Source organism: Sparus aurata, chromosome 21, assembly GCF_900880675.1.
Source record: "Sparus aurata chromosome 21, fSpaAur1.1, whole genome shotgun sequence".
In the NCBI taxonomy this organism is placed as follows: Eukaryota; Metazoa; Chordata; class Actinopteri; order Spariformes; family Sparidae; genus Sparus; species Sparus aurata.
The window spans coordinates 10,237,493-10,262,691 of record NC_044207.1 but is presented as its reverse complement, the minus strand read 5'-3'; the positions used below and the strand labels follow the sequence as shown (position 1 = coordinate 10,262,691).

The 25,199-nt window shown below is 42.3% G+C and overlaps 2 protein-coding genes across 3 annotated transcripts; both read right to left on the bottom strand.

The window, feature by feature from the left end:
* Positions 1 to 4,648: 4,648 nt before the first annotated feature.
* On the bottom strand, positions 4,649 to 8,817 carry LOC115572013 (3-keto-steroid reductase-like). The gene is made up of 9 exons (XM_030401753.1): positions 8,638 to 8,817; positions 7,301 to 7,504; positions 7,083 to 7,175; positions 6,821 to 6,935; positions 6,321 to 6,515; positions 5,352 to 5,456; positions 5,207 to 5,263; positions 5,010 to 5,108; positions 4,649 to 4,865 (listed from the first exon to the last, which is right to left on the bottom strand). Exons 1-9 carry the CDS (start codon positions 8,670 to 8,672, stop codon positions 4,749 to 4,751), a joined length of 1,020 nt encoding a protein of 339 aa, XP_030257613.1. The 5' UTR covers positions 8,673 to 8,817; the 3' UTR covers positions 4,649 to 4,748.
* Positions 8,818 to 9,240: 423 nt separating this feature from the next.
* Positions 9,241 to 23,642, bottom strand: LOC115572102 (discoidin domain-containing receptor 2-like). Of its 2 annotated transcripts, XM_030401917.1 has the most exons (17): positions 23,479 to 23,641; positions 21,992 to 22,082; positions 20,741 to 20,843; positions 19,514 to 19,751; positions 18,074 to 18,221; positions 17,752 to 17,854; positions 17,399 to 17,582; positions 15,899 to 16,139; positions 15,724 to 15,789; positions 15,048 to 15,184; positions 12,994 to 13,207; positions 12,680 to 12,903; positions 12,271 to 12,392; positions 11,952 to 12,170; positions 11,603 to 11,837; positions 10,056 to 10,205; positions 9,241 to 9,965 (listed from the first exon to the last, which is right to left on the bottom strand). In XM_030401917.1, the coding sequence occupies exons 2-17, from the start codon at positions 22,065 to 22,067 to the stop codon at positions 9,831 to 9,833; spliced, it is 2,595 nt and encodes an 864-aa protein (XP_030257777.1). In that variant the 5' UTR covers positions 22,068 to 22,082; positions 23,479 to 23,641; the 3' UTR covers positions 9,241 to 9,830. The 2 variants fall into 2 exon arrangements, with proteins under 2 accessions (XP_030257777.1, XP_030257775.1); XM_030401915.1 differs by having other exon boundaries at positions 12,680 to 13,207; positions 23,479 to 23,642.
* Between the last annotated feature and the right edge of the window lie 1,557 nt (positions 23,643 to 25,199).

The window sequence follows — 25,199 nt, the reverse complement described above, 5'->3', positions numbered from 1 at the left end:
TTTTAAAAGGTCTACACTGATTACTCAAAAAATAAATTAATTGCCTGTCCTAATGAGCAGATTGATGGGAGCTGTGAGAGAGGAGTGACATTTCACACAGACCTTAATGAAACGTGCACATATGCAAACCAAATAAAAAGTGACAGTAAAGAATACGAATAAAATAATGGCTACAAGGCTGCACCCTTACTTCACCTTAAAAATATATGAGATCTCTTATACATACAACATATATAACACAATTGTAACAGTACCGAATATTACTGCGACTCGAGGCACAGCTCTTATTGCTCTCATATTTGGGAATTTTGTACATACAGCTAGGCGCATCTTGGAAACAGATGTAAAGGACCTTCCTAAGCTCTCCGTGTAACGTTCAAAGTCCCCACACAAAGTCATCTTGTAGGATGTTGGTTAAAATGCGAACAACAGTGCAGCTGATATCAGATCAATGTCCTGAATCCATGACAGAATTCCACTAATATTTCTCCAGTTAATCCCACCCCTGCAATAATCGGGTGTTCAGGGTTTTTCAGATGTGTTGTATCCATGATGAGCAACTTCCTCGCCAAGCAAATGCGCAATATCAATACTTCCCTGTTGAGTGCTCCTGAAAATGATGGCCCACCTTGCTTTATATTTGACAAAGATTTCCTCGAGGAAATCAAGACACACTAATGAACACTGAAATATGAATAATCCTTCCCTCATTACGCTCCTTTGTTCCCTCTCAGTATCCCCGATGACTCCGGCCTGGGCATGATAATTCTTACACACTACAGGACCTGTCAGCTCTTCTTATGCAACTCATGAGTCAGACCAGTTGCCGGGATACATGGTTGGCATTTCACGGGCATACATCCGAACTCGTACATGTTACACATATCATATCAACACTTGAAAGAAGAAATATTAACTGACAAATGAGAATGAGCGCTGCAGGTGAATCTGGCTGCTGCGATATCATGACGAAACTTTAACCGAGGGCCTAATCTGAACAGTAACCTGCAATGAGGCTGAGAAACAGCCTTCGACCTCTGCTGGAAAACAGTTATTGCTGATTGGATCATAGATGTGATCATCATGCTGTGTACTACAACCACCACATGCATAACATTACTTATCCATTAGGGGTGGTTAATCGGCCCAATTTCCCGATTCGATTCGATTCCGATTATTGAAGTCTCAATTCGATTACAAATCGATTTTCGATTATTAACGATTATCGATTCGATTTTCAATTATTAACGATTATTGATCTTCCATTTAACATCAGTCAGCTGCTGAATTATTTTGCTTATCTTTTGAGTAACACCTCACAGCACCTTCAATATTGAATAGTGTAACTGTAATATCAAAATTATTATTTTTTAATTTGTGTTAAATGTAGTCTTTCACTGTTAAAAGAAATCTGCCAAGCTCAGCAGCCGGACTCATGTTAGAAGCATTGTTGGTGACGAGAACCAGGGCATGTTTCTCTATTCCCCACTCGTCTGCCATTGCTTTGAGAAACTCACACATATTTGCGCTTGTGTGGCTATCATCCATAGCTTTCGCCTGAAGTACATAGGACATTAGCTTCCATTAACTGCTGACATAATGAGCTGTAATGGCAGTGGCGGTTCTAGACCAGTTTTAATAGGGGAGCCAGGTTGGGGCCGCCTTTTTTGTTAGGGGGCACATACAACCTGGAAAAAAAGATAAATCCCTCATTCAGACAAAACAGTGTTTACAATTTCAGCAATTTTGATTGGGTAGTAAACTGCTGAGACACTGTATTTCTGCCTTTCCCTTCAAAACAAAATCTTTACAAGAAATCTGTCATTGTATTATTGATGCAGATTCCCTGTTGGGGGGGCCACAAGGGGGTCCAGACTCAGAGTTACGGGGGCACTGGCCCCTGTTGCCCCCCCCTAGAACCGCCCCTGTGTAATGGTCACTTTTGAGACTGTAGTTTTGGATGTCCAGGCATCGCAGGTTATTGCTACCCTGTGAGCAGAGTTGAGGGACACTTGCATGGAAAGCTTTGTGTCCTTGTAAAGATTTGGAATCAATTTAAGTGTGAAAAAACTCCGGGATGGAATAATATATCTTGGCTCCAGACTGTGGACCATGTAGCGGAAGCCAGTAAAATTTTTTTTTTTTTTTTTAAATCGATTTTTGGAAATTTAATAATCGAATCATAATCGTCAATATTATAATCGCGATTAATCAATAATCGATTTTTTTCACCACCCCTATTATCCATACTGTAAATTATCCGCTCTGCCAACATACGACCTCCCCATCATGTTGCCTTGAATGTCACATGCTGAAGAATGTTTTTTTTTTCGTCTGAGTTTTTTCAACACAAAGCGACGCCCTTGGCTGTGGGCAGCCTCAAGGTGGGATGCTCGTCTGTTGCCTCCCATTCTCAGCTAATCCGGTCAATCTGCACTGTAAGCGGAAAGCACAAAGATCGAGGTTGGTGTCGGTGATTCATTGGGAAGTGAATAGATCCGCCTGCTGATATATTCTGTGAACGCGTCCATTTTACTTTTTGTATTTGACGCTGGGAGCCACATTTGCTGCAGCCTCCTCTCTGGTTTATTATGAATGTGTTCTATGTCTTTATGACGCTGACAGACTGAAAGACAGAAGGTTTTTATAGGTAAAAGCAAGCTTATTTGTATAGCACAATTCACACGCGAGGCATCAAGTAGGAAGACATCAAGAAACAAAACATCAAAACAAGAAGTAGGAAAGCAGGCTAAAATGGAATAGGTTTAAGAGACACGACTAGAAAATTAAAGTAACAGTGCAGTTCAAAGCTTCAAAATTGCTTCAGTGAAAAGCAGAGGCAAACAGAAAGTCTTCAGTCTTGATTTAAAAGAGGTGAGAGTTGGAGCGGACCTGCAGTTTTCAGGGAGTTTGTTCCAGATGTGTGGCGTATAATAACAGAACGCTGCTTCTCCCTGTTTAGTTCTGACTCTAAGGACCGAAAGCAGACCTGTACCCTGACGGCCTCAGAGGTCTGGGTGGTTCATAGTGTAGCAGCAGATCCGAAATGTATTTTGGAAACCATCCAGAGCTTTGTGAACCAACAGGGTAGCTACTAAACTAACAAAGACACTTCTAACAAAAGCTCATATCCTTCATATTTAGCTACAGAGGAGACTGAACTGTGTTTAGAATTTTGGAATCAGCTGCCACAAAACCTTGATTTGGTTCATTCAGATGGCTGAGAAGACGGCTTTGTATTTTTGAGTGGCCTTTCATGCTTTTGGGCTGTCGAAAGTCCTCTTAACAAATGGATGTTATTTTGTATGAAGGCTTTGGAAGTAAGTAATCTTGTGTTCAATAAAAACCTGTGCAATGGTTCAACCAGAGTGATGACTGAAAGGGAACAAAGAGTACTTCCCACAGCGGCTGTCCAGGCTGCATGGTGGGATATCTAGTGATAATAATACATTTTACCAGCAGATCCCACTTGACCTAGAGTCAGTCCATGATGTCAAAGACCGGTCAAACAATATGACTTCAGAATTAAGGTGGACTGTACCTGAAGCTCAGCCTGCACCCATCAGTGTGTGCTACAATACATAATTGATTACTGATTTGAATATTACTTTGCACACATATTTTCCTCCTCTAACATTGAGCGGAGGAATAAGGCAGCTTACAGATCAGTGCGGCAAGAGTGCATGCTGATGTTGCCTTGAAAGAGTTCAAACTGTAATTTCAGGAGATCAGCAAAACAAAAGGCTGTGCAGAAGAGACTGTGAGAGGAGGAAGCTGTTCGACACAATGCACCAATAGAAAGTCCCCTTACCAAATGGATGTTATTTTGTAATATTTATATTATATATTTTGTAATCTTATGATCAATGGTTCAACCAGAGCAATGACTGAAAAGGAACAAAGAGGACTTCCCTTTCTGATAGTTAGTGAGGCAACGGATGGTATTGCGGTGGTCAGTCGATGGCCTCAGGAAAGTTTGTAAGGCAAGAAGCAACATGATACAGCGATCAGAGGAAGACACACAGGCAGGCAGTGGTTTACGTTACAACAAGAAGGCAGCGACACATGAGACTCCTGCTGGTTATTGATCTCAAATGACTTTGTGGACCCAGCATTACGGTTTCAAAAAGGATTTGAACAAATAACAGGTGGTTATTCAATATTGAAATGTGAAAAAGACACCGAGTCGTGAAGGTTTGAACTGATTCTGAAACGGTCTCAATTTACTACTGATGTCTCTATATGACCGACATCAGCAAGAAACTGGATCAACGGATTGGATTACGACTTGTCAGGATCTAGTTAGTCATAAAATTTAAACTATGGTGGAGTGCTGACTTTCACAGCCTGAGGAAAGAAGCTGCTCTGTGGGATGGTGGTGCGTCACTAAAAACAAGGTTTACTTTGATTCACCATCATTATGTTACAGTTATTAATACTACAAAGCCACAGATACTAAAAATGTGTTGTATCTTTGTAACAATTGCAATTTCAAAACAAATGGACATGCTGGTCAGATCGAGAACTCGACCACAGGAGGCGGCGGTGTGTGTACCATTTTTGTCCACGGGGGCTGCCACAATCAACAAAACATTTAAGTTCCTTGTAGTTGCTTTAAGTAGAAAAGACAACAAACAGAAAAGGCACATAACTCACTGATGCAACTTGCAGGAATGAAAATAGCAACACAGTTATTGCGTTCATTACAAATTGCACATGATTTATTTAAAAAGGACTTCTATTCTATCTCACTGTCCATTATCTTCCTCGTCAGCAGTTCTCTCACTCGGTTTCCTTCTGACTACTTTCTCAAGTTCAACGAGTTTTGTGTAGAGGACTTCAGACATTTCTTCATCGATGTCCATCTGAAATGTAAGCAACAAACAGAAAATCTGAATTAACTCAATTACTTTCAGTATCAATCATTGTCAGAAACAGATGGATGATCCCAGTCTATCTGATCATTATTTTAATTTCTGATATTTAGAAATAGTGGTCTGGTTGCTCACCTGTCGAGGCTGAGTGTAGTTTCTTCCAAGTCCTGATGTTAAACTGTGATACTTTGCTCTCGGATCCAGAGACTCTGGGTCTTGAAGAAACAGCCAGTGCTGTGAAAAGCCAGAGCAGGACTTCATGATTAGACTGCATTCAATGTAGAGACGCTAATCCTTGAAGTGTTTTCATAAGGACTGTGTCGAAAACATACCAGTGCCTCTGCTCCGTTGTACGGTGTAAGTGTGAACGTGTTGGTGAAGATCCTGATCTGAAAATATATCACAATAACATGATAACAGTTCATACAAAGCTCTAGTAATATTTAATACAGAGGCGTAAAAACAATGTTTACTCACCAGCCACATGAAGGGCATGATGAGAGTCCAGAAGAAGGAGGGGAGGATACCGTAGGTCAGATTAGTCATCACCAGTCCTGGACATATAACAGAGGAGAACAGCCCCTGTCCCAAAGAGAGGAAAACACTTATTTAACACAACAGATGATTGTCTACTTAAAGGATGTGTGTGGTTTTTTTAACCCAGCCTTCATAAAATGTGGTTTTCTATCAATCAAGATTATGAGCAAGATTATACATTTTTTGTTTTTCAACATACTGACAAATTCTATGTTGAACAAAATTCCAATTCCATGTACGCTTTAAAACGGAGAGAAGAAGAGATGACGAGGACGACAACGACACTGAAGAACAATATATGTATGTCATAACTACTTACATTTCACTTGTTTTTCTCGTTGTGGGTTGTTACTGTTGGTCTTCATTATCGTCGTCATCTTCTTCTTCTCTCCGTTTTAAAGCCGGGGTCATTTAGCGCGCTAGCTATCTACACATAGGTACTGAGCTGTGTCAGTCAACAACTAATTAGCCAATGGGGACACTCTGCTGAAAAGTCCCGCCCACCCGAGAGGTTTGTGCCAAAACTGCAAACAAAAAGTCAGGGAGCGCAAACGAGAAAGAGCTGCAGAGAGACCGCAAAGCTGAGAGTCAGCACAAAAGTCTGAGCGGAGAGAGACCAGCAGAGGGAACCGTAAACAAAATAATGCATTATTAGAAGAGTAAAAGACCAATATTTTACACTATTTGACAAATTATTTGATTGCAAGTTCTAAGTTTTATTTTTGAAATGAGTTTTATGTTCTCTCAAATTCCTGGTTTTTTTTTTTACATTTAAGAACTTTTGTTTGTTTCTTTTGGCACAAATCTAATTCCATAACCATCAAACTTCACCTGACTTTCCATCTGCGTGCGTGTGAGTAATAATCACAGTGCTGTCCTTGTGATCTGCAGGCTGTGTGACGGACAAACCTGGCTGTTCTTGTGTCTGTTGAGAGCCAGGCTGAGCATGTCTGATGCATATTTGGAGGAACTGTAGGGCTCCGTCCCATTTTTGTGCTGCATGTCTTCCATGCTGAACGCAGAGCGGCTGGCGTTACTCGAGGAGGTCCACACTACCCTCGACGTGCGACCTGCCTCACACAGCAGAGGCTCCAGCTCCCTGATCTGGACCGCAGAGATAAAGAGACGACTGTTTCAGTAGAAAACATGTACAACAAACGGAGATGACATCTTTTAACACAAAAGACATATGTATGACAGATTTACGGTAACAAGAAGGCTCGCATAGTAATGAGTATTTTGTAGAGATTGTTTCACAGAGTTTCTTCTAACACTGGCAGATAAAGAGATGCCGAGTATGTAACAGATCCAATGTTGCAACAACATAGTAATATATATACACTTTATACACTGTGTCAAATGAAGGGGTTTGTCATCATCTTTTAGATTTCCCTGTATGTGTGCTGTACCAGGAGAAAATGGCCGAAGAGGTTGGTTGCAAAAACTTCCTGTAGACCGTCCGAGTTGACGAGGTCCTGCTGAGTTAAGAGGCCCTCTGCTGTCGCGAACATGTTGATGACATTGCTGCAGTGAGAGGGTACGCTATTACACAACAGCATGGACAACAGACAAGCTGCTCTGGTTCACAGTCATCAAGCTTTGAGCCAATGTTAAAATGCAAATCAAAAGACACAGAGAATAAAAAGTCAAGAGGTGAAGTTGGAGATTTACCTGGAGAACAGACCCTTAAAAAAGGCTTTGACATTTACTTGTGGATTTGGCATAATTCCTGCATTGAGATACAGAAAGTCAATTCTGTTGTACCTGTGGCAAAACAAGCATGCATAAAAGATTAATCAACCTCAATTCCATATTTTCAGTTACTATTAAACTGCTGTAACGCAGCGTGTCCACAGTGTCAGGACATCACTGTATGGCAGTGTCAGTACCTGGCCTTGACCTCCTGCGCAGCAGTGAGCACCGACTCCACAGAGCCTACATCCAGATGCAGCAAGTCGACACGAGCGTCGGTGTGAGAGGCCAGGAGAGCGGAGCGGGCGGCCTCGGCCCGCTGCATGTTTCTGCAGGCCAGACAGAGCCGGAGCTGGCAGTCCTCCGCCAGCAGTCTTTCACACAGGGCCAGGCCAATGCCGCTGTATGAAGTGACAGATGGCAGAGAAACACAAGCATGTAAACAAACTTCCCTCAGGAACTGTGCGTTGATCTCACAGAGAAAATCAGACATCAGTAAACACAGAGAGGAAATGATGATGGCAGATTGGTAACATAATACCTATACTAGCATACTATTCAGTGTGCCAGAAAAATGTATCTCCCACTTGGCGAAGTTGCAGTTTGGTATTAATTAAAATGGCAAGCAAAAGACACGTTTGTGATAGTATGTGGTTGAGGTAAATATCATATTCATGTATACCTTACAAAAGGTGGGCCTGGCATAAATAATAGAAGCATGGAGAAACAGTGAGCCCTGCTAACGGACATCTCTAAAATTCACCAATTTACATGTTTGTTTAAAGCAACATTATGTAGAAACAAAACTCAATATGTTTTCACGTTATGTGTTGAAAACTTGTATGGAAGTAAACATGTGTGAAACGCTGTGATCCTACCCTCTCACTGAAGTTACAGAAACACCATTCACTGATAGACACCACTCACACTATTACAAGACACTTTACCATCACAGTGATTCTGAAACGGTTATTTCAAGGTGCAAAAGTCACATGGTGTGACTTCAATCTGCACAGACACTGAACCAATTTGTAGTTTTAGGAGGATTTCTGTGCTGCTCAGTTCTGTCTGGTGCACAAACATGCAATGACATCTACATGGCACTAAACAAAGTAACTAAAATATTACCAACACATATTTCTGTAATTTCTGTACTTTTACTTAGGCTACAAAGCTATATCTTGAAACACACTGTTGTCCTAGCCAGAAGCTAATATCACTCGACTTTACCATTCAAATATTGTTATTTTTTCAGTAAAATATTCAGAAAAATGTTTAAATGGTATTTTGTGATTGTGAAGTGTCTGACACACACAAGAACATAATGTATGTAAAGTAGGTTAACATTATTGCGCTCGGAGACATTACAGTCAGTTTATGACATAAGCAGTTCATCTCTTTACAGTAGCTACAGGAGTAAACACAGACTCACACACATGTTCAGTGTTTTAGCAGCTAAGTTAGCAAGAAGTGTCGCTTTGTAACACCGTGATAAACAGAGTACTCAGTTTCTTTCTTTACAGTTTGGACCAACCTGTTGGCGCCGGTTACTATCACAACTCTGTCCATATCTGAGTGGAGCTAGCAGCGACCGTGTGTCAAAACAGAGCCGGGAGAAAAGTTTGACACCAGAGCTGGGTTTATATTGACCGGGGATGTTCATCCCATGGTCCGATTCAGGTTGGAAGACTGCAGCCTATATGCACGAGCGGAGACGTGGTGTGATTGGATGTCAACAAACAGCGGGCCAATCAGCTCAGCCCACTACGGAGAGCGAAGAGGAACTAAATGGTAGAAGAGCGCAACGATGGAAACGACGCCTGTGCAAGACTGCAGCGCGTAAACAGTTCATAGATTTGTTGTATTTATATATTTATCCTGAAAAATACTTTATCTCAAGTTATTTTTGCTCCCATTAGTATACACGTTTTTTATTTCACACTCATTTTGTTATTTTCTTTTTCACTTGTTTCGGAAATGTCAATTTTTGTTTTTTTATTTGATTTTGTTGTTGCTTCTCAGTTCTTTTGGCGATGTAAACATTGCGACATTAAAGCGTCGAAATTTTGACTTTGTGTGTATGATGTTTCGGTTTGCGAAGAAAATAAGAAAGAAAGAAAGAAAGTATGACAATAAGTAGGGAATATCAACCTTTCTTTATTTACAGGGATCTTTGGTTTTACAGCTATTGAAAAGGCAACTATTCAACAATATACAGTTAATTTATTTCCGCAAAAGGACATTAACATGATTGTAAAACATGTCAGTGAACTGCTGCAGGGTCATGAAAACAATCTAATCCAACCAACAATCATCATAATGTTGGCAAGCAACATATAAACATTCATAAAACACAACTGTGTTGACATTCTCTCATTAATGTGCACTACAATTCAATGTTTGCATAGAAAAGAAATAAAAGAAATATTCTCAATTGTGTTTCAAAAGCTGGGATAACCATGGAGCACTCTATAAATAAACACAGAATAGGAAATGAAAAGACATTAATAAATACACAGAGGTGTCAGTTGTGCTAATTTGCATGATATCTACAATATAAGGCTCTGTTCAAGTGTATACCTTCTCCTCATCTCTTTTTATTTACAGCACCATTGTGGCATGCAAGCAAAAAAAACAACAAAAGAAGATGAAAAAAAAAAAAAAAATCCAGATGGAAGGGAGCAACTGTGACAGTGCATGGCAGAGAGAAACGATTGGTTCCATCTGCTACGCCAGGCTCTCCATCAGCTGGGTGTGTATGTCGTGAAAGCTCGGCCTCTGCTTGGCGTTCCTCCTCCAGCAGCTCAGCATGAGATCGTTGTAGACTCCATCGGGACAACAGGGAGGCTTCGGCAGATACACCTGGGAGCACGAGTATCAGATTTTCAGATGAAAACGTGAAAGGCACTGTGTGATAAAGATGCAGAGAGCCCAAACCTGTGTGACGCCTACCTGCTTGCCCTGGTCCCTGAAGAACTCGCCTGTGTTTTCAATGACCTGCTCGTCGGAGAGCTGGGAGTAGGGCTGCTCCTTGCACAGAGTCAGAATCTCCCACAGAGTCACGCCAAAGGCCCACACGTCACTGGCCATGGTGAACTTCCCCTGAGAGAACAGACAACTTAAATCAAATGCAAGCTAGCGTGGACTTAATGTGGATGATGGCTCCAACGCTTGTGTTTGTATCATAGCTCCAATATTATTAGCAATAGCATCACGTGGACTAACACATAGCCTTCTGGACCTTTTGTTCTTTTCATGTTTCTGAATCCTTTGAGTGAAATGTGATGAAGGAAATTAAGATCTACTTTCATTTCTCCCTCAGTAGGAATGCACTGTAAGGTTTTTTTTTTAGCCGATACCGATAACCGTTCAATCACAGCCTCTACTGGCATTTTTTGTGATAAAAACTCTCAGAGCTCTTGAAAAACATGTATTGCAAACTAAAATCACTTTGCCTGAAACTGTTAAACTGTCCACACCAGCACCGACGCGTTTGGCTCTCTAGTCTACACGCATTAGCTCCACCCAGGTACAGCAGTTTGACGTCATAGTGCAACAAAAATGCACTCTTCTACTCCTTCTTTTTTCTTTGTTTTAAAATATAGCTCTTTATCCCGACAGTTGTCACTGTTATAGAGTTTGGTCGGTAACCCGTGTATCTCCTCATGCAATAAAAGAGTAAAAAGGTATCCCTGCTCTCTTTTTTTTTTTTTTTTAAGATTTTTTTGGCTTTATTAAGCAGTAGACAGATAGGAAATATGGGAGAGAGAGGGGGATGTGACATGCAGCAATGGACCTCCGGCCGGAATCGAACCGGGGTCGGCTGCGTCTATGGTATGCGCTCTAACCACTCCACCGCCTGCGCGCCGTATCCCTGCTCTCTTCATCCAATCAGGACAGAGAACTCCATATCCCTGTATTATAAATGAAAATCCAGCAAAAAAGTCGGATATATGTGCCCTATGATTAATTGAAATATAAGTAATTATATTGTAATTATAATTATAATTGTATGATGTGGACTAGTAGTTGGAGAATGCTAGTTTACACTCTGGGCATTGCTGAGCTGCCCTTGAGCAAGGCACTGACCCCTAACACTGCTCGTTGGGTGCTGCAGCATGTGTGGCAGCCCCTTCACTCATCTCCTCTACACTGCGTGTGTGTGTGCGCCTGTGTGTAATGTGAGTGGAAATCCCATTGCGGGATTATAAATAGTATATATATATATATATATATATATATATAAAATAAAGCACCTTTCACAGAGCTATGTCAGAAAGAGCCTCATAAGAGTAAATTCAGTTGAAAATAAGAACATAAAAACAGACTTAAACGTATTTAATTACAAAAACTAGACAGCATAAGGCCAGTTTGAATAAATCTGTAGATTAATTGCAGCTCCTCGAAGTAAAGTGGGGTGAAACCGTTTTTAAGCTGTAAAACCACAGCTGGGCTGACAGGGTAAATCCCATATGTCCGCAGCTCTGCACAGCACTCACCAGCAGGATGCTCTCCCAGGACATCCAGCGGATGGGCAGGACGGCCCGGCCCTGGATCCTGTAGTAGTCTCCTCTGTACAGGTTCCGACTCATGCCGAAATCAGCGATCTTTATGGTGTGGTTCTTACCCACCAGGCAGTTGCGGGTTGCCAGATCCCGATGGACAAAGTTGAGAGAGGAGAGGTACTTCATACCAGATGCAATCTGCACTGCCATGCCAATGAGTTTACTGTAGCTGCAGAGCGGAGTGGACCACGAAGACAGAGAATAAGTTCATCATAGTGCACTGGACAACAACTGTGTCTAGCTGGCTCTTTTTGTAATTTCTTAGGTGAAGATATGAGCCTACCTGGCCATGCTGTTCCCCTCTTTTTCCTCCTCCTCTGCCTTGTCTTCGTCAGCAGCCTCCTTCAGTCTGAGACTGCAGAGGAACTGGTTCAGGTCTCCATTTTCCATGTACTCAGTGATCATGCACAGCGGGTCTGTGTCCACACACACCGCCAGCAGACGGACAATGTTGGGGTCCCTCAGACGAGACATGATCCGGATCTCCTTCAGGAAGTCGTTCCTGCAGCACAGCGGGGACAAACGGTCGCAATTTACCGCCTGACTGAGGACTGAATGAATAACAACAGGCAGCTGGAGGAAGATGTACCGACTGCTTTTACCTGGCATTCTTGTTGGCGTCTTCCCGCAGTGTTTTCACAGCAACGAGCAGAGGCGACTCATTGTTTCCCTCTATGGACTCGTCCAAAAAGTCCTGCATGCCCTCGGCCTCACACAAGTGCACCTGGTTGTAAAAAGAGGTAATCTTTCAGTCCACTTGGCAGCACTTGGAACCATCTGTTTAGCTGTTTATTGCTACTAAGTGTTGGCTATTTGTCAGCATGTGCGGTATAGTTGCCGCATTTCACGCTCGTGCTTTCACCACACATTGATATCTACCATTCAATTTTCAAAATGGGCACTATAAAGATGCATCAACATCACTCAGCGAGAGAGAGAACAGCCCAGTTAATCTAATATGTTTTGAGAGATCAATGCCAAAAAACATTAGAGCTACCAAACTGAGCGTACCTCTCCAAACTGGCCCTCTCCCAGTTTCTCCTTGAAGGTGAGCTTGTGTCTGGGGAACTCTCTCATGGAGGAGTCGGTGCCAGCGAACAGATTCATGCTGACAGCAGTGATGGAGTAGGTGCTGCTGTCCATGGACTCCTGGAGGCTGATGATGTCTGCCTCCGCATAGTGGGGGGCCCCGTCTGAACCACTGGTCGCAAGGGCTCGACAGGAGGTGCTGGGTCCTGATGTGGAAACACACATGTACACACACTTACAGCAGCTGCCTCTGTCACCAACCTCCACAGCATCCATGACAGGGTGGTCTATCTTACCGAGGTGTTCGGTGGACTGGGCAAACTCTGGTAGCTTCCTGATCAGGCGTGAAGGCTCCTGGTAGTCGGCACAGAGGGGGAAGATTCTCTCATAGGTGGAGTTGGAGGTGGAGCCGCCCTCCTCGCTGGACAGAGAGGAGTGGTGGGAGGAGAAGGCCCGGGTCTGGACCGCGAGGCGGGCTGTGAGTTCATCGTCCAGAATCCGACGGGACGCCTAGGGGAAGTGAGCATGTGAGTTGAGTCTGTTATTGTGGTTGTCATCAAATAATCAGAAGGAGAATTTTCTTTTTCTTTCGTTGTCACTGGACAAAAGTGTTGGATGTCAGATTTGTCGACAAGAAAGATAGCATTCTTAGCAACTATGGAAAAGGATTAGGGCCAGGGTTGACTTCTTTCTCTAACTTCTCAGAAAAAAAAAAAAGAATTTGAGAACAAAAATAGTTTTTAATCCTCTTCTGTAGACTCTAGCAGGGATTGTGATTGAGTGAAAGGAGACGTCCTTGTTTGAAATTTGCAACCTCCAGAAAATGTTTTATTCACGCAGCTTTTCATTTCAAGGCAACTCCCCGCTGAGCGTAGAGAAGGCTATAAATAGGCTACAGATGAGACAATGAAAGCTGCACCTACAATTAAGGAAGTCACAAGATACAAAATAACACAGATTATCCCCAAACAATCCACATCGGAAACGCATAATGTTCTACAGACAAATGTGTGATGCAAAAATCAGAAATAAATGTTCCGTGTTTGTCTTTCCAGATCACCACCGCTAAGAGACGTTTTATTTTTTTTTAGCAGTACTTCCTTTATGCTTCACACTTCAAATCCAAATCACGCTGGTGTCTGACTTGAAGGATGAATGGAAGAGTCTCACTGCCTGAGACAAGAAGCTGCTTCACAGTCTGATGGTACGGCAGCGGATACTTCTGTATCATTTGTCAGATGGCAGCAGGGCGAACAGACTGTGGCTGTTGCTGGGTGTTATCTTTTAGTATCCTGTGTGCTCTGTGGAGACATCTCACTTCGACGATGTCACTGACGCTCTGTAGGTGGGGACTTGTAATTATCTGGGTGGTTTAAATCACCCGCTGTAGAGCCTTCCTGTCTTGGGCCGTGCCAGTTTGTAACGTTAACATATTTTGGCTCATGAAGCCCATCTTTTCAACGAACCCATAGTCTTTTCCTTTGAAGATGTGTCTCCCCTGGTGCCGTAACACCACGCAGACCACTTTTTGATTTGTCTCATCTCATGGACAGTCTCCACACTACCAAGCGTATTGCCAAATAATAACTAAAGCTTGCATCACATGTGACTTGCATGGGCTGCAGTCCTTTCTTTAGTTACTTCCTCAAAGGAGGTCAAGTTTGTTTGTTTTTTTTTCTTTTTATGTTTGTTGGTAGGTTGGTTTATCAGCAGGATTGCACAAAAACTACTTATCGGATTTCCACAGATGGAGGATGAGTCTCAGCCCAGAATAGACCTCACTTTGTGTGCTGATAAAGGGATCCAGGAATGTTTTTCTCACTTTCTTTAGCTGCATGAGACAGGACACAACATTTTTGTGAATATCTCAGGGAATGATGCATGGATCTTGATGAAAAAAAAAAATAAGTGTATTTAGTTGGCTGGTATCTATGAGTGAGTACAATTTGATGCAGATTCCAGATCTGGTGAGCTTAAAATAAAGTTATGCAGTTATGGGTGGTTTCAAATTTAGAGGGATACAGCGCTAGATGTAAGGCTTGATTGAGTTAACGGGACTGTAAGGCCCAGACGCAGTGCCTGGTTTATTTCTTCATCTTTTACATTTTTTGTGGTGCTTGTAAAAATCAGTATGCACACAACCTCTCCTCCTCCTCTGTATGTAGCATTTTGTCCTGCACCTTTACTTAACTTGGTCTGGATTTGCACACTACACCCTCTATGAGAGTAACTGAGACGGAACCACTGATGACCAGAATAGCAAGAATGGTGTTTTGAATTATTCTAAACAATTTTTAAGAAAAAGTACATAAGATCAATACAGACACATTGCAGAAAACACTCTTCTCACCTTCTCCAGCATCTTCTGCCAGACCTGCCTCCACAGGATGATCACTATGATCGCCAGTAGGATGGCGATGATAGCCACCAAGCAGCCAATCAGGATCCTGGTATTGCTGTCATCCACTTTGTGAGTGGGATCGTCCCCTACCCAACAGGAGGAAAGTTGTGAGTCAAGGCGGATTCGTTTTGATCCATCACAGCTCAATTTCTTAACACAGCATGCCTTAAAGACAACCCCCTCTGTGATGTGTTAAAACTACACTGGGAGCCTGACATTTATTTTACTGGTCAGTCATTTCTGCTGCTGTCAGCAGGGGGCAATGTTGAACCAGAAAAACATTTCAGTTAAACCAGCCTCTTAAACAAGCAATTACCTTTAGTTTTAGAGTGAGATAAATCTTCATACATTACAGAACGCTGCACGACAACAATTAAAGCTGGAAAGCAATAGTAAATGAAGGAACCTCTGAATATATGATGATGATATATGATATATGTTTTTTGATTGGTTGACTGAGGATTATACTAAGCCCGCGTGTTGTTTATCACCATAACACTTCCCAGCAGCCATATATCAAACCAGCCTCCACTCCCTCCTGCCAGCATGTTTCTCCTCTGCCAGGATGTTTTACTAAAATTACATACACTGCAAAAAATCATAAATAAGAGGTCTAACTACTGACCTGGCAGTGTGTTTGTGGGGTGTCCAGATTTGCGAGGAGTCAGAGACGTATTGTACACTGCTGAGCCTGTGAGGGACAGACAAGGAAAGACAAAGCTGAAGGAAATCAGACACCGTTTACACTGTGTGGGAGACAAAGGATCAACTTAAAGTCTCTAATCTGATCCCATCTCTACCTGACTGGAAGGCCACCTCACTGAACAGCATCCAAAGGTCGCTGAAGTGGAAACGGCACTTGATGGCGCTGGCTGTGCGGTCCCCCAGGGGCACGGTGATGAAGCGGGCACCTTGGTTCTGGCGGTCGACGGTGGGCCTGAAGATCACAGGGTCGGCCTCCCAGTCTGATCCTGACCGGAAGTAACAGCTGGCCTGTCTGAACATCCTTGCCCCTCGGCTGAACATGTTGTTACAGTGAACCTGTGGAGGTGGAGGCGGCAGACATGTGAGTCATGTCGTTTGGTCGGAGTCTTTAACAAGATTCGAGACATTTTGTCACGAGTGGAGTCTTTAGTTAAAGGATGAGTTCACAAAAATGAAAATTCAGTCATGATCGTCTCAACCCCATGCCGGTGGAAAGTCAGATGAAGTTTCATAATCCATAAAACATTTCTGGAGCTTCGCAACAAAACGGCGTTGCGGCATCCTCCTAAGCAAAAAGAAAACATAAAACGGCTCTACAACACTTGTCTTGCACGATCCAAATCTCCGAAAGACCCTGACATCCTAAATTGACTTGAAAAGACGTTACTAACACGGTTTTAAAGCTGAAATCTTCACTGTCGCTGCAAAGCTAAAAGCATTAGCGTGCACCCTTTCTGAAGTGGCTGCACAAGCTCAACCAGGCACTGAGGGTGCAAGTAATGTCTTTTCAAATCCGTAGACATGGAATACACTTGATGAGCTGCATGGAGCCACTTTATGTTTTGTTCGGTGCTTGTTTTGTTACATGTGTTGTGAACTTCGATGATGAATTTCATTTTTGGGTGAACTTGTCCTCTAAGGCAAGTCAAGTCCTCCCGACAGGATACTGCAGTCTTACCTGCAGGATCTGGTCTTCAGCAATAGAAACGATGAGGTATCAGTACTATACGGTGTTATAATTATTGATCAGTCAGTGAAATGACTGTTATCAAACATAAATTAATACCTTTATAGATACTTATTTATTTCTTAATTTGGTCTCCATCACTTTAAACTGTGAAATACACCTCCGAGAAGTGGGATGCATTACCAAAGGCTAGTAAGATCTTACGAATAGTCAATTATCCTGCTAATGTCTACACGGACTATACATTCCTGTGACCAAAGTGCTCCAATCAATCAGAATCAAAGGGGCAGGTGAAACAGATGTAGTTATGACTAATCTGTCCTGCTATGTTGTGGCTGAAAAACATCCACTTCCTATCTCAGATCCCCGGCCACAGCACTTACTCATGACAAATCGGCTAATTATACAGGAAATATCATTTTCACACTGTAAGGCAATTTTGCATCATTACATGAAATTTATGTCCCAATAAAATTTGCAGCAGCTATTGAAAATGGGAGCCTGCCCGGCATGGCGCAGCACAGCTCACTTACACAACACAGAGTAAGTGTTGGCTCAGCACTTCTTTAAATATTCCACTTTTTCATTATTAAGCTGTTCGGTGAACTTCCCTCCAAAGGCTGCTCACCTTCATGGAGGTGAAGTTTCGAACGTGGTCAAACTCAAAGATCGTCTCCACGTAACCTTTGGGGAAGCTCTTGTTGCTCCAGCCCACGTAGTCGTAGCCCGGCCACATGCTGTATATGTGGCTGTGGAGGAAATCATCCAGACCCCAGGTGCCGTCCGTCAGCTGGCCGAGGCCCTTTGTCAGTCTGGTGGAGGGATGAATGATGACAGGAAGCACAAACTTTAATTCATTGAGGAGTGCAGAGAAAATGACTGCCCTCATGGGAGGCAAACAAAATAAAATAACTATGATTAAAATAAGCCCTAATTGTGGCCTCCATCTTTCTGATCTAGAAGTAGCAGTCAAATCCAGACCTTTCAGCTGATGCTCCATCATACACAGAGTCATTAAAGTAGACATCCAGGCCTCTGTAGATCATTTGGTGCCCATCTGGAATGCTGTAAGACACCAGGCCATCTGCAGGGGGCAAATCAAAGGTCAAAATATGGGACTGCATTAACTCACTGCATGCTTACAGGATATTAAAACCTTTTCAGCATGCCAGAAAAAAAGTAATAATAAAAGTGGACCCAGAAAAAGCCAAATGCAAAAAAACAAATGAATAAATATACCGGATGACGACAGTGCAATCACGTAATCACAGCACACTGTGTCTACTGGAAAGTAATTACTAACCCAGCCATTCACAGCCGTAGAGCTCCACTCTCATACACACGATCATGGAGTGGTCGGTCACAGGCATGAAGCGGACAAAACGAGCAATGATGGGAGGCTCCAGATCCTTCAGCACCACATCATACGCATTCCTGTTCCCCTCGATGACCTGGAGGAGGACACGCAGATGACACAAATGAGAGGAAGTGCAGTGAAACGTGTCAGGAAAACTCACACAACATAAACACACTGCAGTGTGTACTGCTGCTAGCTCTGATGTTTCTTATTTGACCACACTGCTAATGAACTCTGCTGCCATCTGCAACATAAAGATGTTACCTTTTGGTAAAAGTGTTCGAATCAGATCCTATTTTTTGTTTTTTTTGTAAAAGTAGCAATACTGTAATCTAACTAAAGGTAACTAAAAAAGTAAAAGAGCATAAGTCGCCTATTGATAGTAAAATAGATTTAAAGTCTTACAAGTGAAAGTACTCATATGTCAGAACATCACTCTGTGAGTGGGCGAGCTCGGGCTAGTTATAGCTATTTTATGTCCTATTGGGTAGTTTAATCTGCAACTCTGCATCAAATTTCATGAGCACATCATCTTTCCTATATATAATTTTCTCTCTGAAAAGCTATTCAGTAAATTTGGTGGAGTAAACACAAACGTAGTGGAGTAGAAGAATAAAGCTGAAGATAAACAGAATAAATGTACTTTGTTGTATTGGACCACTGCTCTTCACTTAGAGTTACAATTATTGTGACACACTCTATGAATAAATGTCAAAAAGTTACGTATATACAGTATGTATGTATACTTTAGGGTTTTGTTGAGACTATATAGTAGACTAATCGTGGGCGGTGCTACCATCACCCATTGGCTCATGGACTGCCTTTTGAGGCCTCGAGTTTGGCCTTATGGCCGTCACCATCTTGATTTTTACTGGAGCTAGAAGTGACCATAGTTTGACGGGAGGGTAAAGCTGAGGAGGGTATCCTGATTGGATCTGGCTGAGAACCTGAGGACACTCTGTGGTATTGACTTGTCTATTATAAGGTAGCCACGCCCTTAAGCATACCCTGATTTATCTATTTTACAGTAAAAAATACCATAAATCACTGCATTGAAGAAGACCTTTTTTTTTTGAGCGACTGAGACCATTAGTGTGTTTATTGAAGTGATGAATCAAGTGAAAGGTAGAAACATTTTTTCATAAGCTTACATGCAATCTGACTTCTTTTTGAAACCAGTGGAAAGAATGCAGGTTTAAGGCACTTCTGCAGTGGCTTCAGTTTTCAAACCTGGAAGCTCCGTCCATGTTTTATCAGTTGTCCTGACAGAAGTATTCAATAATGTCTCAACAAAGTGAAAATTTTTTCACCCTGTAACGTGAATTCATACATGCCAGTGTCTGGAATGAGACGCAGTGACACGCGGCATCATCTCGACGTGCTCACCTGCCTTCCCTTCCTGTCGTGCCAGCCCACCCAGTTGCTGCCATCTCGGCTGTACTTGATCCTGTATCGCTGGGCAAACTCATTACCCATGCCGTCTGCGTGGCGACCTTGGGTGCCCACCAGTGTGATGAAGTGCAGCGAGCGCAGGTCCACCTGGAGGTACTCTTTGAGGCCGTCCGGCTCTGACATGATGTCAGGACACCAGGCCCCGTCACCGTCTCCGTTGTCTAAGTCAAGTCTGAAGGGGAGGATGAAATAAGAGAGGAGACAGGAGGCGAAGAGTTCAGAGGAGGCGAGGGGCATGAAAATGACGAGGAAAAAGGGAAAGAAATATGAGATATGAATAAAGAAAATTGAAAGGTGGTTAATGTATCTACTATGGGGTATCTGTTCTGTGCTATTTAATTCATTTGTGCCAGAGACTGTCTTTGACTACTCTATATTAATGTTGGACATAATGTATAATAGCACTGTGATCATTTATGCAACCAGTTCATGAAACTTTCACAAAGGCTGAGCTTCAAACCTCATCAACAGAGGGAGCCGGCTCAGTTATCATGAAACGGGAACAGCTACAGCTTCATGATAACTTAGCAGAAAATCAGTAACAGCTACTAAATGATAGAATTAAAACAATTTCAAATATTCAGAAGTGATACGTATTGACAACATTAAAGCAGCGGTTAGTTTGGAATATTAAGAAGAATTTGGCGATTGGATAGGAATGACCACCAGGGTCGGAAAACAAGAGAAGTACTTAAAAAAACAGAAATGTATGGATTATCAATAAAGGAGCTAACTAGAGCTGGGCAATATATCTGTATTATATCATTATTGTGACATGAGACTCCATACTGTCTTAGATTTTGGATAAAGTTGCATCATGGCACAAGTGTTGACTTTTCTTTTTCCAGGTTTTGAAAGGTCGCATTACAATTAAAGGTGCAACATGCCAGATTTGGCCAGCTGTTGAAGCCATACTCAAAACAAATAGGGGTTAGCATATCACCATAGTAACAGCCAACTGCTGCTGCCTGCATGATCAAAAAATATGCTAAATTATTTTAAGGCCATATTGCCCAGCCCTAAAGGAGACAATAACCTACTGGAACGTAAGTTTAGTATAGACTCTACTTGCTGTCGAATAATTTACTGTTCTGATGACATGTTTTAAGTTAAGAAAGCAAGAGAAATGAGGCTGAGATATAAGAAAAGAATCCAACGTGCCTGCCAAATCTTGCAGCGGTCGACTCAGACCACTGACTGGAGGCAGAGATGTCCTCGTCCTCAATCTGCCCACCGGTCATACCGAGAGGATATCGACACATTTCTACAAACACACGAAGCATCACTGATACACATGCCGTCCTCAAGATGAATTTGTTTTTACGTGCGTGGATATGAGTGCAAGACCCTTATGCCTTCACGTGCCATGTGAGATTTTGTCCTTTCTTTGTGTTTGCAGGACCCCCCCACCCTCCCGAGTTCCCTTCCTGCAGCCCTGCAAGGCCTCTAAAGCCAAACAGAGGCATCACTGTGTAGGTGCCAGTCTAAGCAAAATGAGACAGGAGTGGCCTCGGAGGTGCCTGCTCGTCATTTTTTCATCCTTTTTTTAATAAGTTGCACACGTGAGAGACATTTTCTGAGCTTTAAAACATCTGCTGGGGATTAAATGTCATGTTGTGCGGCCAAAAATACAAGTGAGACAACAGCAGATGCTACATTATACCGTTCCAATGATTCACTATCCATACTGTACATCTTTTCACAGCATCTAGCAGAGCGCCTTTGTTTATTCTGAAGGTCTCTACCTGGCAATTAAGCGGCATCATTGTTTTATTCGCCTTCCCACACCGAACGCGGCGACACGTGCTTTTTCAGGGAGCAGCAGAACAAATAAGCCTTTTACTGTGAAAATATTCAAAGTGGGAAAAGTCAAACGGGTGCATGTGTGTGTGTGTGTGTGTGTGTGTGACAGAGAAAGTGTGTGTTGCCTACAACTGTGCCTACAAATGTTCTCACTTTTCTTTTTTTTTTTTTTCCACGAATGCCCCCTGCTTGTGAAAGGTCTACCTGTTCTGAGGATGTTTGCTGTCTGACCATCGGGTAAACCACATACACACACTGACACACACAAACACACACACGCCCTCTCACACACATTACATTCTTGCGTTTGTAAGCCCACCCACCTAAAACTGCTTTCCTTCTCCATCGTGTCAACATGCCTGTCCCTCATGAGTATGATGGAGTTATTTTAGGCGTACATACAATATATCTGCATGTACTGGCTCACACTTCACACGCCGTAAACTAACATACGTACAGTTCAACTCATTCTGTCACTGATTCTCTGACCGGCACGTGCATTGAGCCAACGGCCGATGTGTCAAGTGTCCTCGACTGAGATATTCAACCCCCATCCGCTCTGGGAATGAAGGACGTGGGTGTGAAGGATAAATATCTGCAGTATTATACCTGGGTTGACTTGAGATCTCACAGTGGCAGCGAGCAGGATAAAGAAGACATGGTGTGAGATCTGTCGGGCCTCCATCCCTTCTTTGCACACCTAAAAGTTCAGGAAGGTTGTAGATCAGCGGATGAGATCACAAGAACAATCATGTAAGGTGTCGAAAAATGTAAATGTAGATTATTAGAAGGTTTACACAAACGGTCTGTGTGTTGAAAAAGTGTGTGTGTGTGGGGGGGGGGGGGGGAGAGAGATAAATGCTACTTAAATAAATCAGGAGTAAAATGGTTTTAGAAAAAAAGAAATGAAAAGTAAAGAGAAATCAAAGATGGCTGTGTTATATATGTAATAAACAAACAAACAAACAAACGAAGCCTAAACAAACTGAATAAACAAACTGACCTTAAAGGGCAACACAGTTTCAAACTGTTTTGCTTTGTTTATATGTGGTGGACCCTGCCACCCTTCTACCTTCAAACAGTGTTCTGGGACCTTATTTTCCTCTGAGAACAGCTTGTTTATTCAGTTATTGGGAAAAAAATGTTAATTTGTTTGTATTATTTCAGCATTAATATTGTAAATATTAAAAGTCTGAGGTTGAACTACTCCAAAACCACACAGTGCCCCTTAAATCAGTGTTAAATACAATACAAAGGTTTATAAACATCAAACTACACAGTCTCTATTCACCATTTACAAAGTTTTATAAACATCAGTTGCAACTTCACAATGAACATTTGCTTCATACTTGGTTTATAAAGTATCTCGTTCTTTGTTAACAGTTAAATAACCATCAACTAAAGTTTACCTAACTATATATTAATGTGTAGTTGATGGTTACTGTTACCTACAGTACTATAGTGCCTAAACGTCCATTGGGCCCTGGTGAGATCCACTGTGGCAAACGCACACACAGTCCTCCTTGTAACCATCCACAGTCCCCGCATTTTATCTGCCTCGTAAAAGCCCTGTGAAGCCCTCAGTGACATATAGCTCCGGCACACTCTGGTATCCAAGAACTCAGACCACTGCTCAGAAACTTGACGTGGTGGGTTCACCAGAGATGTGAGGGGACAATGTTGTCCTGTGTCAGTGCGACATGCATGAAACGTAGTCTCACAGCAGTGCGGTGCATTTCAACGTTTTATGCTTTTCATATATGGACTAAAATGAAAGAAAATCAACGCCGCACACTGAATTTATAGAACTTGTGCCTGTAATGCATCTCTTAGTGTCTCTGGAGAGCTGACATGATGATCACTGACGACCTTTGAAGTGGAACAACTTTTTTTATTTACGAGTTACTGATTAAAATAATGCAAATAATATGCAAATAAAGCTTTAACCCCTTACCATTCTTCACCTCAATGAAAAACAGATTGATCTAAGATCATTTCCTGTCTGAGGTCAAACAGAGCCGACACACACTCCCTCCAAGTCAACGTGGACACTGGGGTTAACAGCCACATGTAAGAAGAATATGGATTTGACTTACTTTTACAAGTTCCTCTCTCCTTATTATGAACCCATCTGTTTCAGGGAATAATCCACATCTACTGTGAGTTGATGCATTCAGCGCTGCGAGTCGCTGACCTCCTCCTTGCAAGGACTTTTTTGGGAATGGAAAAGAGAGAGAGAGAGAGAGGGAGAGAGTGAGAGAGAGAGGAAACGAAGGCTGATGTAACAGTCTCTCCGGCTGGAGGAAAGAAACAGAGAAAATAACACGCTTTGGGATTTTTTTGAGGGGAGGCCAAAATCCCAGAATTCCACCTGATCCACAAATGGTTTCAATTATGGCCCACAGAGGCAGCTGTGAGCAGCAGTAGCTCGCAGCTTCCGCCAAGCGAGAGCTACTGACAAAAACAGACCGGAGAACCTGCTAATTACTGATGGAGACACAAAGTTTTAGAAAGAGAAAAAAAACTATGGCCCCATACAAACAAGATGAGTCACAGTGCCTTGTTTTACTTTTATGTACCCACCCAAAACTGTCTGAACAACTGACAAAACATCTCTGTAGATATGTGCGTATGTGGTTTCTTAGAAGAGTTAGAGAGTTAGAAGAGAATGTCAATATATTGTCTGTACGCAAAGATGGAGCTAGCATTAGTTAGTTAGCGGCAAGCTAAGTGAAGCAAAAAGACTGAAAACAGACTCGTTTAGTCTTGGTGCAAAGCTGAGATCATTTTTTGCTGTAGGCCTACGTAGCTAATTAAGCTAATTAATTGCTTTCTACAAAAACTGTGTTTATTATCCCCCCCCCCAAAAAAAGTGGCATCAATCTTCTAATCTAACTTTCTGGCATCATGACATAAAAACTGTCACTGCTCAAGTTGGCCATGATGGAGTTTCAGTGTTATTCAGGAAGTGAGTGAGAGAGTGACTAAAAGATTCATGAGGTCTCATCAATACTGCTGTCTGCCTCAAGTTCTCAGACATACAGGACACATAGGGACAGAAACTGGTGGTTTCCAGACTTACTCACATCTGAAGGGGAGCATGAATATCCAGATCCAGATGGGCTGTGCGATCAAGTTTGATGACTACCATACAGTGTAATGATGCCTTGAGACAGAAGGTTGATACTGGTATATTTTATAACAATTATAGCATACTAATAGCTCTGTGGTGCAGGAGCCTAGCTACTAAGGACCGTAAGGAAAAATCATAGGATTAACAAAGTTAACATGAATTTTTGTCATAAACGGACTCTCAACACAACTGGTCCAATCAGATGGTCCCCCACCACTGAGTCCAGGTCTGCTTCGGGATTTCTACCTGTTAGACCTGCTGGGTCTAAATTATACTAAGAGTATGGTCTACCTGACCTGCTCCAGTTCAAAGGTTTAATGAGATCATTTCTGTTGTGAATTGACGTAATATCAATTAAATTGAAAGGTCATTCTGGCTCATCTGGGAACCATGAATACCTACACAAGAACTTGTACCATTTAATTCCTTAATTTTTGATATTTTTCTTTTACAAAAATGACTGAAAATACTGATCAGCTGGTGATGCTATGAGACAAGCAAGGGATTACCAAAGTCATTAGAATTTATCACCATGAAACTTCATTCCTCATTCCAATATTTGTTGAGATATTTCAGTCGGGACTGAAGAGGCAGGCCGACTGACACTGCCATCCCGAGAGCCACAGTGCTGGTCTGGGTCCAAAACCAAGGGATAAACTTTACACTGAATGTGCAGCAAAACAC

Excerpts from the sequence above, each read along its gene's own strand:
- LOC115572013 (XM_030401753.1), bottom strand. The coding sequence starts at position 8,672 with ATGGACAGAGTTGTGATAGTAACCGGCGCCAACAG. Across the intron at positions 6,936-7,082 it reads TTTAAGGGTCTGTTCTCCAG|CAATGTCATCAACATGTTCG; the intron begins GTAAATCTCCAA and ends CTCTCACTGCAG. Across the intron at positions 5,109-5,206 it reads ACAACGGAGCAGAGGCACTG|CACTGGCTGTTTCTTCAAGA; the intron begins GTATGTTTTCGA and ends GGCTTTTCACAG.
- LOC115572102 (XM_030401915.1), bottom strand. The coding sequence starts at position 22,067 with ATGGAGGCCCGACAGATCTCACACCATGTCTTCTTTATCCTGCTCGCT. Across the intron at positions 15,790-15,898 it reads TGAGGTGGCCTTCCAGTCAG|GCTCAGCAGTGTACAATACG; the intron begins GTAGAGATGGGA and ends TGTCCCTCACAG. Across the intron at positions 10,206-11,602 it reads CCTGGGAGAGCATCCTGCTG|GGGAAGTTCACCATGGCCAG; the intron begins GTGAGTGCTGTG and ends CTGTTCTCTCAG.